The sequence below is a fragment of the Aquarana catesbeiana genome, linkage group LG01 (genome assembly GCF_042186555.1).
Source record: "Aquarana catesbeiana isolate 2022-GZ linkage group LG01, ASM4218655v1, whole genome shotgun sequence".
In the NCBI taxonomy this organism is placed as follows: Eukaryota; Metazoa; Chordata; class Amphibia; order Anura; family Ranidae; genus Aquarana; species Aquarana catesbeiana.
The window spans coordinates 525,357,987-525,376,342 of record NC_133324.1 but is presented as its reverse complement, the minus strand read 5'-3'; the positions used below and the strand labels follow the sequence as shown (position 1 = coordinate 525,376,342).

Below are 18,356 nucleotides of genomic sequence, written 5' to 3'. Positions count from 1 at the left end.
ACTGCACTTATGGGACTCGCCACATCACCAAGTGTTGCAGTGGTGGATGTACTAGGCCGCTGGTGCTTGCCTGTTCACCAGAAGAGATAGCGGCGCTAGTACTGGCTCTCTGCTCCATACAAGGGACCTGCGGTTTATGCACCTCAATGACAGCAGGGACCACAACTCCTTCGTCGGCTATCTGTCAGGGTGCCGCTGCTGTCTACAGGTTCGTATTCTGAGCCTGAATATGACAGATGAGTCACTTCCTCTTCACTATCTGTCATGCTCAGAAACGTGTAGGCCTCTTCACTACTGTACCTTCGATTTGCCATTTTGGGCTCTAAATTTACTGGTACTGCAGTGAGACTCGGAGGTAAAAAAGCTCCTATTAGCGACCCCCCCCGCCTGGTGATTAGGAGGTTAAACCTTTATTGGGTAAAATATGGTGGGTGCCCTGATGCTATAAAAAAAAAAAAAAAATTTTTTTAACTAAACTGTGTCACCCGTGACACTTATACTGTGATCACAGGTGACACGGGGTAATCAAGAGGTTAAACCTTTATTGGGGGATCCCTAAACCTAACGCTGATTAGTGTCACTAATGACACTAGTACAGCAATCAAAAAAAATCTGATTGCTGTACTGGGTGACAGGTGGTGAAGGGGTTAACGGGGGGGGGGGTAGGTAATCAGGGTGTGAATGTGTGCCTACATGACCTGGTGGCAGTGTAGTGTTGGTGCACTTACTTAGATGTCTTCTCTCCTCTCGGTCTGGAACGAAAAGACCGACACGAGGAGGGATGACATTACCCCTCCCCGGTGAGCGTTCAGTCAGTGTTTACAGTTACACAGACAGGGGAAGGAAATCATTTGTCAGGACCGATCACCAGGTCCAGGCCAGATTTCATTGGCCTGGGGATTGATTGGTTCCTGATCGAATCCGATCATCGGGGAGGGGGGGCGCATGCCCGCCCACCGTACAATGATTGGGATTTGTCTGCCTCTGCCATTCCGCAGCAGTATAACTGGCAGGCGGTCAGCAAGTGGTTAACCGTTTTAAAGCGTGCTGCGGAACTTGTCACATTGTCTTTGCTCTCAACCAAACTGTCAAACTATTCAATGGCTGATGTCATAAGTGATCGCGTGCAGCATCATGGCAGCTGAAGATTAAACAGGCCAAGATAGCAGCATCCTTGGCTGAAAACCATAGGGTTTACTTCAACTTTAAAATTGATCCTGTTTCTTTAAAGCATATTGTGCAGCACAGTGCTTGTGCTGTGTCATTTGGCCCCTTGTATCACCTGAAATACCTGGCTGATCGTGCCAGCTTCTTCCCTCCCCTCTGTACGCTGACCAAGATAATCAGGACTGTTGAGGCCTGACACCGCTGTCAGCGTATACGTCTCAATCAGCCGCAGCCCTGCTCTGTGCCTGTGTCTCCTCTGTCCCCCTCTCTGCTTGTCAGCTCCCCGATGCTCCCCTCCTGCTATAAAAAAAAATGTTTTTCTTCTAAAGTTCAGTCTATTATATAATATTAGGCTCCCCACTAGATGTCCTTTTTAAAAATATGCGGTATAATGGCTTACTTCAGAGTGCCGTTTGACGCTCACGTGACTGCCCCCTGGTCTCCTCTCCTCCTCTCGGCTGATGTCAGGGGTTTTCCAGCACCTCTCCCTGCAGCTATATGATCGGGACAGGAGACTGGTGGACAGTCAGCTGAGCACCGAACGTGCTCTGGAGTAAGCTATTATACTGCATGTTTTTAAAAATGACATCCACTGGGGAGCTTGGTGATATATACCAGAGGGAACTTTAGAAGACTTTTGACCTTAAACACTTTTAAGGTAAAAAACCTTCTTGGTGCAGCTTTACCCTGAGTTCCCCCTTATACTTACCTCAGCCCCATCCCCAGCGATGTGCATGAGAGCACTGGCTCTCGGGTCTCTTTCTCTCCTCGTTGACTTACACAGCAGTGGGAGTCATTGGCTTCTGCTGTCAATCACAGCCAATGAGGAGACAGCGGGGGGTGGGGCTGAGCTATACTCTGTGTGTGGATTGGCAATTGTAATTCACAGAAGCGCGGCTCTGGAGCGAGTCTGCTCGAATGCCCCATAGCAAGAGGTTTGCTATGGGGGCACTCAGCGGGAGGGGAGGGGTCAGGACCACGGGAGGGGAACCCAAAAAGAAGAGGATCAGGCCTGCTCTGTGCAAAACTATTGCACAGAGCAGGTAAGTATAACATGTTTGTTTTTGTTTTAAATGTAACCTTTTAGAATCACTTTAAAGAGGAACTGCAGTCTGCTCACATAATTTGTAATAAAAACATCTTCGCCATTCTGAAGCTTCCCTCCAAACACTTTGCATATTTTATATATACTGTTATTCTATACTTGCCAAATATGCTGCAAAAATCTCCCTCCACTGAGTCTGGCTGCATCCATTTTTAACTGTGAGCAGCTAAAGCTGCTGCCTGTTCACTTCCTAGATTTACACGGGCACACCTGCAGCTCTCTTTGGCCCTCTTATGACTCATCCCCCCCCCATATCTCTTCCTGGCAAACTCACGAGAGTGATAGAGAGAGCTGTGCATGATGTCATAAGCCTAGGCCTTTTTACCAGACAAACAGGAAGTGGGCTGTATTAGGTATTTACTGGCAGAAAAAAAAAATGTTTTACTATCCAAAGTTAAAACAAGGGCAGAGGATTTAATAGATGGAAAGATGAAAAAATGACTGAAGTTCCACTTTGAGGCTAGGTGCACACTACTGTGTGTTGGAAATGTGCTGCTCTTTAGCAAATGCGCAAGGGTGCTATAAATGGCAAATGCATCTCACACTCTCAAAAGCACCTGGTACCGTGCGTTTCCGTGCAACGCGATTTAAAAAAAAAAAAGGGTCGGGAACTTCTTTCCCTGCATTTCTGCAGGTAGGACAGTGCATTGAAGTGCAAATTGCAGGTAATTAAGTCTACCAGCTGTAATAGAAATATCCAGTTTTGTCTGGAATGACCCTCTAAACCTATCTGTTCCTATGTAAATGTTTATTGCATATTAAAAAAATATATATATATTAAACTTTTTTTTTTTTTTTTTTTACAGATATTTTAAGATGTCTAACGGTTATGAAGATCACATGGATGATGTATGCAGGGATGATAATGGTAGAACTAACTTAATTGTTAACTACCTACCCCAGAATATGACACAAGATGAGTTGCGCAGCCTTTTCAGCAGCATTGGCGAGGTGGAGTCTGCAAAGCTAATTCGAGATAAAGTTGCAGGTTAGTATGTTTTTTCAGTTTGCTAAAAAAGTAAAACTGGCCTCTAAATGCTGGATAAAATGCAACAGCTATATCTGTATCCAAAAGCACTACTTTGGTAAATCTAAAACTTAGTAAGAGGATGAAAACATTCATTGGAGGCATACCCTCACTTTGTGGCCCCCCCCCCCCCCCTTTTTTTTTTTTTTTGTGCATCCTAGCAGCCTACTCTCCTCTCACCCCACTCATCCCTTTCTCCTTTTAAGGCATGTGGCATGCATAGGCATGGGCATAGCATAAGGGGTTGCAGGGGTCACAATCGCAACCCCATCCCTAGCTCCAGGGGGCCCCTGCAGCCTCCCTGTCATATCATATTCTCCACAAAATCCAGCTCCGATCTGCTGTAGGGCCCCACAGCCACGCTCAAGTACTGAGCTTCTACTTTGCCTTCCACAGTCCACACCCCTCTGTTCCCATTGGCTGGGGAGAAGCTGTGAGCCATTTCCTGAATGGAGAGCTGCACGAGGTGAGAACAGCCCAGGATGGGGAAGTGTCTGTGCTGTGTGCTGGCAACATGTAATGGTAACCAAGCTCAGCGAGGCAAGAAGAGGAGCGTGCCGTCCTGTAGCTATGATGGGACCAATGTCACTGATGAGCTATGACACTACTCAGTGTCTCCTAGTCACCAGCTGGGATTCTCTGTACCCCCCCCATCCGGGGATGTCTACTTACCCTACTTCCCTGACAACTGGAGAAAAGACACACACCTCCGGGAGGTGTCCTTCCCAACACTGACAGAGAAACCTTCAGAAATTGCTAAAACAAATCCCTTAACACCTCCTCGGGGGGAGGGGACCTGAAGGGCTGCAGTCTCCAGATTTTGTGTCACATGGCTTTGCCCTCCCAGATCTAAGTTGCCCCCTGACCACCCCCTCCACCCTGCATGCTATGCCCGGCTGCTGAGCTCCTTTCCCATTACAGCACTATATACTGTTCCTCCTCTGCAGGGCTGAAATCACATTCCTTTACAACACAGCCAGTTAGCCATGATCTGTACAGGGTGTATCTGCCAACTGCAACTACACTGCCGCTCCTGAATCAGAAAAGGGCTGGCGACTCGGATGCTCTTGAATAAAAGTCCTTTATTGGGTTACATGGGTACAGGCTACGCTGACGTGTTTCGGCTAAAAAGCCTTCAAAGCAATGCTTTGATGAAGGCTTCTTAGCCAAAACGCGTCAGCATAGTCTGTACCCATGTAACCCAATAAAGGACTTTTATTCAAGAGCTTCCGAGTCGCCAGAACCTTTTCTGATTCAAGTACTGCATTTTGGGGCCTGAATGTCCTGGATAGAGCACCGGATCACAGTTTATAGATCACCATATTGGCAGTGGAGCCGGGGTATCATTTTGCTTCTCTTGACACTGCCGCTCCGACCAGAGAATTTCACAGATCAGAAGGGCAACATAAAAGCCAGATACACCCTGTGAAGACTGACAGACTGTGTGTAAAGTAGTGTGGGGGGGCTGTATACAGTGCTGGAATGGTAAAGGAGCTCTGCCAAGTGACCTTTCAGGGGTCCCTGTCCTCTGCTTCTCCAGCGGTAATCCCTGTCCTGCTTCTCCAGCAGTATTCCCTGTCCTCTGATGTAAAGAGGAACTCAAAACTCTTAAGCCACTTTGGGTATCTTGGCGTACGGTGGATGTATCTGAACGCACGTTGGAAGTAGTGGGGGGGGGGGGGGGGGCCAGGTCAACTTTTGCATCGGGACCCACAAGCTTCAAGCTACGCCTCTGTGCATAGGTCAGGTAGGAGCTGCCGGTGTTGGCAGCTTTGATTTGAAGGAATAGGATGGGGAATTTTTTTTTCTTCAATAAAAGAATTCCTAACAGTGTATGTGGTTTTTGTTCAGTAAACTCCGTTTATTCCAAAATCAAATGTTAAAGCAAACAAAATCTCTTGTATGGCATTTGAATGTTCTGAGAATTTTTGTACGAATTTTCCTAAGAATTTTTGTTCAAAACTGGAACAGTTTATGGACAGTTTAAGGCAGTCCATAGATGAGTCTGTTTTTTATTCCTTCAACCAGTGGTTTGAACAAATAAAACTCCCCACTGATCTGTTGTATTCTGACAGCATGGAGACATGCTGTGCAATGCTATTTCAGCCCCTTTCTTTTTTTCAGTGGGCTGAAATGGCACCGCACTTCATCAGAAGCGGTGCATGCACTACTTTTGGAAACACATTGCAACCGTATCATATGGTACCCTTTTGTACCATGTGATCAGGCGAGGACAAACACACTGCATTTGTGATCTACGTTTGGGGTGTCCTTAGCTTTGCCCTGACACCTGTCTCAGCTTGCAAGGGCAATGAGATTGGAATGTGGTGCGGGAATTTGGCACGGAAAGTTTTTTTTTTTTTTTTTTGTTTTTTTTCACAGACCTTCAACAATAAAACTAAACCTACTTTTTCTTTTTTTGACCAGTGTTTAAAAATAGTTTTTAAAAATGGTTTAAACAAAACCAAATCTAAAAATAAAAAATGTTTAAACATCGCTAATAAAGTAGTACTAAAAGGAAAAAAAAATTGGGTAAAAAAAAAAAAATTGGCAGGAAAATACGTTTAATGAAGTGGAGAAATAAGGAGTAGTTAGGGCTCATTGGCGTAAACTAAGGGTTAATCAAGAGTTTAACAAAGGAACATATTTTATAAAAAAAAAAACTACTACTACTGAACTACTTGTCGGGGTTCTTTAAAGTGGTTGTAAACCTCGGACATGGAATATGAACAAAACGTATCCTTATATAGTGTATACTTATCTCAATTGAAGTAAGCCACCACAATATTTTTTTTTCTCTTTTTTTTAATGGTCCCCACTGCAGGCTTAAGTCCTAATGTACCAGTATGCATTGCACATTATGACAGACTTACCCGCACATGGAGCCCTTCAGCGCAGTGCTGTCACTACTCCCGGCGCTTCCATCTTCACCCGGTCTTCCAGGTTCTGGTTGTATGAATGGCCGTGGCTGCGATGAAGGCATGCGCGGTTGGCACAGCACGGTATTCTGCATTCCACAGCACGCTGTATGCCTTAAAAGCAGATCGTCACTGCGCATAAGAGCAGATAGTCACTGCACATTTGTGGGTGATATCATCGGCTTTTGCCCATGTGACTATCTCCTAAATATTATACATTGGTAAGCTTACCTGTAGGGACAAGTAAAATAGTTTACTTTAACTACTTCCCATCCTGCGTATATTAATATGACAGCCGCAAGGTGGACTCTCATCCTGGGCTGCCATCCTATGACGTCCTGGGCTTCCCGGCTGTCTAGGGGGCGCTCCTGCCGCGTCACTCAGGAGCCGATGCGCGTACCCTGTAGCCTTTATGTCCGCCGGGCACCCGTGATTGCTTGCCACAGAGCAGGGACAGTGGATCTGTGTGTAAACACACAGATCCACGTCCTGTCAGGGGAGAGGAGACAGATCTTGTGTTCCTTGTATATAGGGACACCTGATCGGCCACCTCCCCCAGTCAGTCCTCTCCCCCCACAGTTAGAATCACTCCCTAGATAACACATTTAACCCCTTGATCGCCCCCCTAGTGTTAACCCCTTCCCTGCCAGTGACATTTATACAGTAATCAGTGTATATTTATAGCACTGATCGCTGTATACTTGTCAGTGGTCCCAAAATAGCGTCAGAGGTATCCAATTTGTCTGCTGCAATATCAGTCCCGACAAAAATTGCAGATCACTGCCCTTACTAGTAAAAAAAAAAAAAAATGCCATAACTCTATCGCCTATTTTGTAGGCCCTCACATACTAGCACATTATGAAAGACTTGCCTTGAAACCAATCCCTCCAGCAGCTCTGTGTCACCACTGACAGGGCTTCCATCTTCACTTGGTCTGTCTTCCAGGCTCGCAGGCTGCACCGGAGTCGTGCCACGGCATAGTATTTGGAAGGAATGGCACGGGTATGCTATTCAGAGCGCATATGCGCTGGTGACATCACCGGCTGCCGCATATTAAATTATTTCCTGAACGGTGCATGTTTAGGAGCTACTCATTTAACCTACAGGTAAGCTTTGTTACCTGTAGGGTATATGTAAGCATTTACAACCACTTTAACTGACATCTGCAGATCAATGTTCATCCCCTTGATCTGCAGGTGAATGAAATAGAACACACACCGCACACTGATTATTTATTTTTGATACCGAGAATAGCTGGGAAGTTTGGGGGGGAGAGTGCAGAAGGACAAGACGTGCTACACACATCCTGTAAACAATGATGGCATATTTTTGGGCATGTGTAGGACGTCCAGTGTCTTAAACTAGGTAAAGCAAACCTGCTAATAACTGTAAAATTATTTGACCCATTTTATACCACTCTCATAACACCTGCTTCCTTACTTTTGAAGCCTGGCAGAGTTGAGTACGCATTTCAGAAATTACCTGTCTGCATGATTTTATTTTTTTATTTTTTTTTTTAAATCGCAAAAAGGTTTTATAGGGGTATGTGTGTATGTATATATATATATATATATATATATATATATATATATATATATATATATATATATATATATATATATATATATATATATATATATATATATATATATATATATATATATATATATATATATATGTGTATATATATATATATATATATATATATATATATATATATAATTTTATTTGTATACGAAAACGGTCGGTCCAGTGTGCTGTATTAAAGCAAGACGCAATGTACAAATGGTTGCATCAGAATGATAAAAATTGAGTCAAGCATCTCACCGAATCAGTGCCCAAGACCTCTGTTGTATGTTAGTATGAGCCAAATAATACAGCATTAGAGTCCTAGGAGACTGCTGACATACTCCGTACCAGTGGGTGCATTCAACTGGCAGGGCATTGTAGAAGTCTGTCTACGGGCTCAGAGTATCAAGCCAGGGAGCCCATAATCTATCAAACTTACCAGGTCTACCTCTGTGCTGGTATATGTGTACCATTCGAGAAGAATATTCCCCATATGATGTATCCAAGTTTTAACAGACAGGTGAGATGGCTGATTTCCACCCCATAAGAATAATTTTCCTAGCCTGCAATAGAGCCTGAGAGAAAGCTACTCTTGTCATCTCCTCTGGAATCACCTCTTCCAGAACACCTAGCAAGCAGCCAATTGGAACTAGAAGAACAGCTGTTTGGAAGACACGATTGAGTGTGGTGAGGACCTCTCTCCAATATCTACAGTATGAAGTTTAGGCACCTGTCTACACCTACCACACAATGGGTCTGGCAGCCTGCTCATATTGTTTAGTTTTTTGGGGGTGTAGTGTACTTTTAGCAGAATGTACAGTTGGAATACCTTCTGCACTACATTCAAGTAGCAGGTAGTGACAGACTGAAAATCTTCCTCCCATTGGTCACCCAAAAGGGAACCTAGGTCCACCTTCCACTGGGACATTACCTTTTATGGTGTAAGCTTTAAAGTGGCTGTAAACCCCCATTCATGAAATTTGAGCTGGGCAGATATATCTGCAGTGTTTTTCTATCTCTCTTCAAAGCCCTAAGTCCCGTGGCTTTCTCCTGCTCCGTTCCGTTATGAGCATGATAACTTCTGACAAGTTCTCAGTCAACTGATAAAACCGGGGTGGCTGCTATAAATTGGCAGAGAGCTGGTCTATTCAAATCACAGCTCTGAAAGTATCTGCCTATGTGGAGGGGGGTGTGTGCCTTTCCTCCAATCAGCCGTTTCCCAGTATAAGCAAAGAATTCACACCACAGGTGAATGGGGAACAGAAAATTCTAACAGGACGTGCACTTTCTAAACTGTATATGAAGCTAGCAGATATTCATGTAAAACGTATGTAGGGAGATTTGTTTCATCCCCGTGTATCATCTGAGGCCATTAACTTCACTGGATATATGTAAGGCTTTACATCAACTTTAAGAAACTCTGTTAAGAGCATATGATAACGTTGAAATAAAACCTTTGGTCTCAGAGGCATTTTGGAGAATATGGAAAATGGAGGTGGGAGATTTGTACCAATTCCACAGCCTCCCCCTGGGCCCTAATTGCATGCTGCAATTGTAAATATTAAAATAGCATATTGGAGGGCAAGGCAAACTTGCGTTGTAGATCTGGGAAAGACAGTAGTAGTCTCCCGTCTTCAAAAATGTGCGACAAGTTGGTTGGTCTGAGTGCGCCATCCAAGCCCCTTCTGGAGTTTGGCCAGTTCGGCATAAGTTTTATTGCCCCAGATCAGGCTACATATAGTAAACCCCCGTCAAACGTTGTAATTGCTTAGACTTGGTCCATACTTTCTAAAGGACCACGAAGGTATGCATTTGTTTATTTTGGTTTCTGGAACAATTGAGCCTCCAGACCCCCCGGAATGGATTACGAGTGTCTATGAGCATGAAACGGGCAGAGGCTCTGTCAGGGGTGGGGGACAAGGCGCCAATTGCTGTAATTGTGCAGCCATAAAGTATAGCCAGGGGTTGGCAAGCGCCAGGCCTCCACCATCCTTGGGATAATGCAACTGTTACAATTTTATCCTGGGAAGAGTATTCCAAAGTAGCAATCTATAAAAAGAGAAATGACCACTCGGAATATCTTTAACCACTTAAGGGCAGAGCCTCGTTTTGAGATTTGGTGTTTAAAACCGGTTAAATTACTTATTAACATACAATAACATTATATACAGTGGGGATGGAAAGTATTCAGACCCCCTTAAATTTTTCACTCTTTGTTATATTGCAGCCATTTGCTAAAATCATTTGTTCATTTTTTTTCCTCATTAATGTACACACAGCACCCCAAATTGACAGAAAAACACAGAATTGTTGACATTTTTTTCAGATTTTTAAAAAAGAAAAACTGAAATATCACATGGTCCTAAGTATTCAGACCCTTTGCTGTGACACTCATATATTTAACTCAGGTGCTGTCCATTTCTTATCATCCTTGAGATGGTACTACACCTTCATTTGAGTCCAGCTATGTTTGATTATACTGATTGGACTTGATTAGGAAAGCCACACACCTGTCTATATAAGACCTTACAGCTCACAGTGCATGTCAGAGCAAATGAGAATCATGAGGTCAAAGGAACTGCCTAAAGAGCTCAGAGACAGAATTGTGGCAAGGCACAGATCTGGCCAAGGTTACAAAAATTCTGCTGCACTTAACCTCCCTGGCGGTATGATTATTTCGGATTTTAGGTGCTGAAAGCGGTACAATTATTTTGCATGGAAATTTGGCGTTTTATATTGTAGGCCTGTAATTCTTAACAATAACACACTTAAATCTGTCCAAGAGTCTAGTAGATATCCCAGGTATGATGAAGTTTGAAACACAAAATCATAAATTATAATAAATATAAATAATTAAAAAAAAATAATATAATAAAATAAATTTCCCCTTGTTTCACAATTGCTCAATTCTGCAAGTGTTTTAATTTACTATCGCTGTTTTCTAGCTGGTCTAAAGCCACTTTTGATGTAAAGGGACACTTTTTGGTTGCTATGAACAATCTCAACTTTCCAGGCAGAAAGAACAGTATATATAATATAAAACTGCATGCAGGCCATTGGACAAAGCACTGGGGACAAAAGGGATGTGAAATTTCATACAGTACTGTAATCTGTAAGATTACAGTACTGTATGTGTTATGATTTTTACATTTTTTGAATATGCCGCCAGGCTCCGCCCTTGTGCGTCGTGACGCTCGCAGGGAATGGAGCCTGGCACAGAGAGGGTTCGGGCAGAGGACGGAGCCCGCAGACAGCACGGGGGGGACATTGCAGGATCCTGGCGACAAGGTAAGTATACCGCTCCAGGATCCTGCAATGCAATCCCGAGTGTGGCTCAGTGTTGCCGCTAATGGTGCTGAAATTTAACCCTGAGCCACACTCGGGAATACCGTCAGGGAGGTTAAGGTTCCTTAGAGCACAGAGGCCTCAATAATCCTTAAATGGAAGACGTTTGGGACAACCAGAACCCTTCCTAGAGCTGGCGGTCCGGCCGAACTGAGCTATCGGGGGAGAAGAGCCTTGGTGAGAGAGGTAAAGAAGAACCCAAAGATCACTGTGGCTGAGCTTCGAGATGCAGTTGGGAGATGGGAGAAAGTTGTAGAAAGTCAACCATCACTGCAGCCCTCCACCAGTCGGGGCTTTATGGCAGAGAGGCCCAACGGAAGCCTCTCCTCAGTGCAAGACACATCAAAGCCTGCATGGAGTTTGCTAAAAAAACACCTGAAGGACTCCTAGATGGTGAGAAATAAGATTCTCTGGTCTGATGAGACAAAGATATCATTTTTTGGCCTTAATTCTAAGTGGTAGGTGTGGAGACAACCAGGCACTGCTCATCACCTGTCCAATACAGTCCCAACAGTGAAGCATGGTGGTGGCAGCATCATGCTGTGGGGGTGTTTTTCAGCTGCAGGGACAGGACGACTGGTTGCAATCGAGGGAAAGATGAATGCGGCCAAGTAAAGGGATATCCTGGATGAAAACCTTCTCCAGAGTGCTCAGGACCTCAGACTGGGCCGAAGGTTTACCTTCCAACAAGACAATGACCCTAAGCACACAGCTAAAATAATGGAGTGGCTTCACAACAACTCCGTGACTGTTCTTGAATGGCCCAGCCAGAGCTCTGATTTAAACCCAATTGAGCATCTCTGGAGAGACCTAAAAATGGTTGTCCACCAGTATTTACCATCCAACCTGACAGAACTGGAGAGGATCTGCAAGGAGGAATGGCAGAGGATCCCCAAATCCAGGTGTGAAAAACTTGTTGCATCTTTCCCAAAAAGACACATGGCTGTATTAGATCAAAAGGGTGCTTCTACTAAATACTGAGCAAATGGTCTGAATACTTAGGACCATGTGATATTTCAGTTTTTCTTTTTTAATAAATCTGCAAAAATGTCAACAATTCTGTGTTTTTCTGTCAATATGGGGTGCTGTGTGTACATTGAGGAAAAAATGAACTTAAATGATTTTAGCAAATGGCTGCAATATAACAAAGAGTGAAAAATTTAAGGGGGTTTGAATACTTTCCGTCCCCACTGTACACTAAGGCAAAAATAAAGGTTAAAGTAAACAGTTTTACAATGCAGAAATACAAAATGCCCAGGTGAGTCCATCAGAGTCTAGTTCCTGATAAGCCAGAGACTTTTTTGTATCAATACACTTACTCTCTGAGAATAGACAGCGTGAGTGGTTAGAAACACCTTGGCAACCCAGGGGTATTGCAAACAATTCAGTGTCCCTGGTAAGGTGGGTTTCTTGGAGGCCTATGATAGCCGGGTGGAACTTCTGTAAACTGGAGGAAATCAGGGTACGCTTATACGTGGGTCATGCACTCCTCCGACGTTCTATTAAATAATCAGAGTAGTTGTCATGGTGGAAGTTTGGGGCAATCAATGTACACATGATCAGTGTATATGTATATATACGCACATACAGATCCAACTACTTTTAGCTGATTTAGCACCGTTATGGCAACGGCTGAAGCTGGACATAGCGGGGCATGGCTAGGACGTCACAGGTCATCAGCCTTGCCCATAATCGCAGCCTGGCCGTGCCCATAATGCAGTCTGAGTGTAATAAAGCATGTCTCTGGGCTGCTCTTTCCCCGATGACTTGTTAGTCTTGGTGCGATTTTAGATATGTCAGTATGCATGGTGTGTTTGCGCAGCTGCTGTGATTTTTAGACTGCGTCCTTTTTTATTATTATTTTTTTTTTTTTTATTTCAGCTATGGTGAAGATTAAAGCGGAGCTCCAGCCCCCACCCTCCAAAAATTAAGCAGCTAAAAATACTGTAGCTGCTAACTTTTAATATTGGGACACTTGCTTGTCCAGGAATCCCTCGACATTGGCACCCCGGTAGATCTTTTCTGAATGACGGCGGTGGTGGAAGGAGGGGGGGACCAAACTTCTGGGCGACCTCCCTGCTGGAAGGTCTCCTGAGGAAGTGGGGACGAGTACCCGTCAAACATGTACCCCCCCCCCCAAATAAGGTGCTAAATGTGGCAGTGGAGGAGGGGAGGAAGCAAACAAGCGGAGCTTCCCCTTTTTTGGTGGGGCTCCGCTTTTAATGTAGGATATATTTTTTTGTATGAAATTTATTATATATACCTTTTTTTTTAATAAAGATCTAGTTAGTATAAGCTGCTTGGTCTCTTTAGTAACCTCCTGTTCTTTGGGTTTTTACCCCGATTTTAGCTTTGATGCAATTTGCGTTACAAGAATCACACCATTGACTGAGTCAGTGGCTAACTAGGTTACTGGTAAGTTACATTTATTAATATTACTTACCAGATCACTATTCATTTGGTGAGGTTCTAGCAATCCCCTCTTTTGAGTATGGTTGGCTACTGGACCTGTGCACTGTATTGTTGGAGGTGGACACATGCTCTCCCATACCCAGAAGCTCAGGTATTTTGTGGTGACAGCAACAAGAGAAGTGCTGGAGAATCAATAAAAGTGGTCTAGTTGTAGGCTATTTACACACATGGTCGCTTTGTCCTGAATATTCATGTCTGCCTAAAGGAGAAAAAATAACAATAAATGCACTTTTTTTTTTTTGCAGGTAAAGGTTTTGTAAGAGCCATGCAGGATTCCTCCAGACTGTCAGTGTAAGCTGTGTGCCCATACACCCTATGGGCAGAAAGAAGCAATAAACTACCAGAGCACTGAACAGCACCATAGCAGTTCAGTTAGAACTACAAGCCGACATACGCAAAGAATGTCGGTACTTGTAGTTGATTCATTCACAGAACTCATGTGAATGAGCGATGCGGCCATGTGCTCTTGTCTAAATTGGCCCTAGTATGTGTGTGGATATGAAAAGATAATGCTGGTAATGTTTAATACTATGGAGCAGGGGTATAAAAATTTACAGCATATTGGCCTGTATGATTGTTAGTACCTGGATAAATTATGTCCTTATCCCGGAGATGAGGGAACTGAGGGCAATAGTGAGATGGATGCTCCAGAAGATGGCTGCATAGCAAGAGTGCTACGCTCCACTGGACACCGCGACACCCGCCCATATCTGATACTCTCCCTATGGCCCTTCCACTCTCCCGAGGCTCGGGAACTGCCGCATTATGCCCCACAGAAGAAAGGAGACCTCACCGCCTCTGAAGCTGGATTTGTTCCTCTCGCCCCTAGAGGGCTCCAACAAAATTGCGGCGATGGCCACCACACTGCACACACCAGTGCCTCCATACAGGCGAGCCCCACTCTGCAGCTAATAGTGGGAGTCCCAACGATATCCAACCTGCAGGGCTCCGCTGGATCTGGCTTTTCCACCCCATCTGCATGGAGCCCAGCGAATTTAAGGCCCCCGTTGAGACTCTGATGCACATCCCAAAATGGAGGTGAGCGCATTACATTATCATGCTGCTCCAGGTATTGGGCAAGCTGACCCCATCTCTTCTTTTCTCAAAGCGGGCCAACCTGTCTCTGATTCCACTTTAATGGTTATGTTGCGGTCTCAATATCTTTACAAGCTGATATGTCCTGTATGCATTCATTTAAAGTGGATCTGAAAAGCATATGTTAACCTGTAGGACACATTGAAGACAAATTGTGCACCTGTGCTTCCTACTTTAAGACTCTGACGCACACACAGCACATACCAATGACCTGACCTGGCTTAAAGCAAACGTTGGCAGGTCTTGAGGACAGATTATGCCGCAACAGACTAAAGATTTGTGACCTTCCCAAATCTGTCCAGCCTTCCCAGCGTCCTCACTTTGTGCTGGATCTTTTTACAGCGGTGATCGCTTCCTTAATGCAAAATCATCTAACCATTGACAGAATTCACCATATCCTTGCTCTGTAGTCATGTCCGTCCGCCCAGGTCTACAGCTCCAGCATGTTAAGAATGGCCAACAAGAAAAATTCGCTGCTCCAGGTGAAATTAGATGCCCGATGATCTAGAAAGGTGCCCGCCTCAGTTTGCCTCCACTTGCAGTCAATAGTAGAAGAAATGGCCGCACTCCATACTGGATCAAAATTTTTTTTATTCAGAACATCCCAAGTGTTGACAAAAGACAAAGCTGGTAGATGCATTTCACACACTCCAAGTGCGCTTTATCATAATGATTAAGCGCACTTGGAGTGTGTGAAATGCATCTACCAGCTTTCTGTCTTTTGTCAACACTTGCAATGTTCTGAATAAAAATTTTGATCTAGTACGGAGTGCGGCCCTTTCTTCTATTGATGTTAAAAATGGCACCCGGCAGGGCTGCTCACTCTCACCCTCTATCCTCAATCTTATGATAAAGCCACTTGCAGTTGTCCGCTCCCACCCCTTTTTATTTTTCCCGCTGCTGATTCATAGCACAAAAAAATCAATTGAAAGATGCGCTTTTACTCCTCACAGACCCACTCAAGTACCTGCCCTGTGTCCACCAAGTCCTTACTCACTTCAGTAGCCTTTTTTACTACTAAATTAATTTCTCTAAATCCCAGTTGTTAAACCTTGGAGTTCAAATGGCAACTAAATGCACACAAACTCTACCGTACATATGGAGTGATACATACCATATCTAGGCATTGCCCTAACCCCAAAAAGTTTCCCTAGCAAATAACTACAGACCTCTTGCCAATAAAATAATAAATTACCTTAAATGACACTCAAAATTCAAAATGTCTTTGTCCAAATCCTATATATTTTTCGAACCCTTCCCATCCAACCCAGCGCACTGCATTTTAAACAACTGGCTTCTATATTTTAAAAATGATCTTTGAAACAAGAGCTAGATTCTAACGTGCACACTTGAATAAACACAGGAAAGCTGGAGGTGTGGGCCTAGTGGACATTACCAAATATTACGTGACTGCTCTGTTGGATCAGTTCAAACACTAGTTCGACCACTCCAAAGAAATCTGAGGATCTAAAAAAAAATAATTGTTGCGCTACATAAAGATAGCTAATGGTGACCAAGACCATACAGCAGTTTAACAGGATGGACAGGTTCCACTCAGAAAAGGCCTTGCAATGGTCGACCAACAGTTGAGTGCATGTACTCAGCGTCCTATGCAGAGGTTGTCTTTGGGGAATAGACGTATGAGTGCTGCCAGCGTTGCTGCAGAGGTTGAAGGGGTGGGGGGTCAGCCTGTCAGTACTCAGACCTAGGGCTGGGGAAAAAATCGATTTAAATCTTGAATCGAGTTGAGAGGTCAAATCGATTCAAAATTTAAACCGTTTTTTTTTTTTTTTTTTTTCACCGCGCCGGTCCTGAGGCGCTGCGGGAATGAGTTTTTAGGCGAGGCTTCGGCCGGACGCCGCAGACTAGGCTGAAGCCGCGGCCTCGCCTAAAAACTCATGCCCGCAGCGCCTCAGGACCGGCGCGGTTTCCAAAGAAAAAATAAATTCAAATCATGAATCAAGTTTTTTAAGAGAATCGAAGATTATTTATTTATTTATTTTTTTTTAAAGAAAATCTCCCAGCCCTACTCGGACCATACGTTGCAAACTGCATCAAATTGGTCTGCATGACTCTTCCCAGAAGGAAGCCTCTTCTAAAGATGAGGCACATGAAAGCCCGCAAACAGTTGGCTGAAGACAAGCAGGCTAAAGCCATAGATTACTGGAACCATGTCCTGTGGTCTGAGACCATGATAAACTTATTTGGTTCAGATGGCGTCAAGCGTGTGTGGCGGCAACCAGGTGAGGAGTACAAAGACAAGTGTGTCTTGCCTACAGTCAAGCATGGTGGTCGGAGTGTCATTGTCTGGGGCTGCATGAGTGCTGCCGGCACTGGGGAGCTACAGTTCATTTGAGGGAACCATGAATGCCAACTTTGTACTTTTCACATAGTTACATAGTTAATAAGGTTGAAAAAAGACACACGTCCATCTAGTTCAACCAAAAAAAAAAAAAAAATTATATATACAATCCCATATACACAATCCTTCACTCAGTTAATCCAGAGGAAGGCAAAAAACCCCAGCAAAGCATGCTCCAATTTGCTACAGCAGGGGTAAAAATTCCTTCCTGATCCCCTGAGAGGCAATCGAGTTTCCCCTGGATCAACTTGATAAATGTTAGTATAGTAGCCAGTTATATTATGTACATTTAGGAAAGAATCCAGGCCTTTTTTTAAAGCAATCTACTGCGCTTGCCAGAACCACCTCTGGAGGGAGTCTATTCCATATTTTCACAGCTCTTATTGTGAAGAAACCTTTTCATATTTGGCAATGAAATCTTTTTTCCTCTAGACATAAAGAGTGCCCCCTTGTCCTCTGTGATGATATTTAAGGGAATAACACAACACCAAGTCCACTATATTGACCACTTATGTATTTGTACATGTTGATCATATCCCCCCAATCTCCTCAAGATGGAATAGATTCAGTTCCTCTAGTCTTTCCTCATAGCTGAGCTCCTCCATGCCTCTTATCAGTTTGGTTGCTCTTCTCTCCCTCTCCCTCTCCCTCTCTCTCTCTCCCTCTCCCTCTCTCTCCCTCCCTCCCTCCTCTTTGGAAACCGCAGCTTGGCTTAGCATGCTATTATTGAGCTTATGAGCTACCAAAACCCCCAGATCCTTCTCCACTATTGATTCCCCCCAGTTGTACTTCCCCTAGTATGTATGATACATGCATATTCTTAGCCCCCATGTGCATAACTTTACATTTATCAACATTAAACCTTATTTGCCACTTAGTTGCCCAATTAGACAGTGCATTGAGGTTGGCTTGTAACATATTGAAGCAGAGCATGATCCCCTCCCTTCGGAGACTGAGCCGCAGGGCGGTATTTCAACATAACAACCCCAAACACACCTCCAAGATGACCACTGCCTTGCTAAATAAGCTGAGAGTAAAGGTGATGGACTGGCCAAGCATGTCTTTAGATCTAAACCCTATTGAGCATCTGTGGGGCATCCTCAAACGGAAGGTGAAAGAGTGCAAGGTCTCTAACACCACCAGCTCAGTGATGTCGTGGAGGAGTGGAAGAGGACTCCAATGGCAGCCTGTGAAGCTCTGGAACTCATGCCAAAGAGGGTTAAAGCAGTGCTGGAAAATGATGGCCACACAAAATATTGATACTTTGGGCCCAATTTGGACTTTTTTTACATAGGG

At 44.1% G+C, this 18,356-nt stretch overlaps 1 protein-coding gene across 2 annotated transcripts in view; it reads left to right on the top strand.

Annotated features, from left to right (window-relative positions):
* Positions 1-18,356, top strand: part of ELAVL1 (ELAV like RNA binding protein 1) — a 121,771-nt gene that overhangs the window by 23,541 nt on the left and 79,874 nt on the right. For both annotated transcript variants that reach the window (XM_073594638.1, XM_073594631.1), the window contains exon 2: positions 3,079-3,260. In XM_073594638.1, coding sequence (XP_073450739.1) covers positions 3,089-3,260 — 172 coding nt within the window. In that variant the 5' untranslated portion in view covers positions 3,079-3,088. The remainder of the gene's footprint in view (positions 1-3,078; positions 3,261-18,356) is intronic.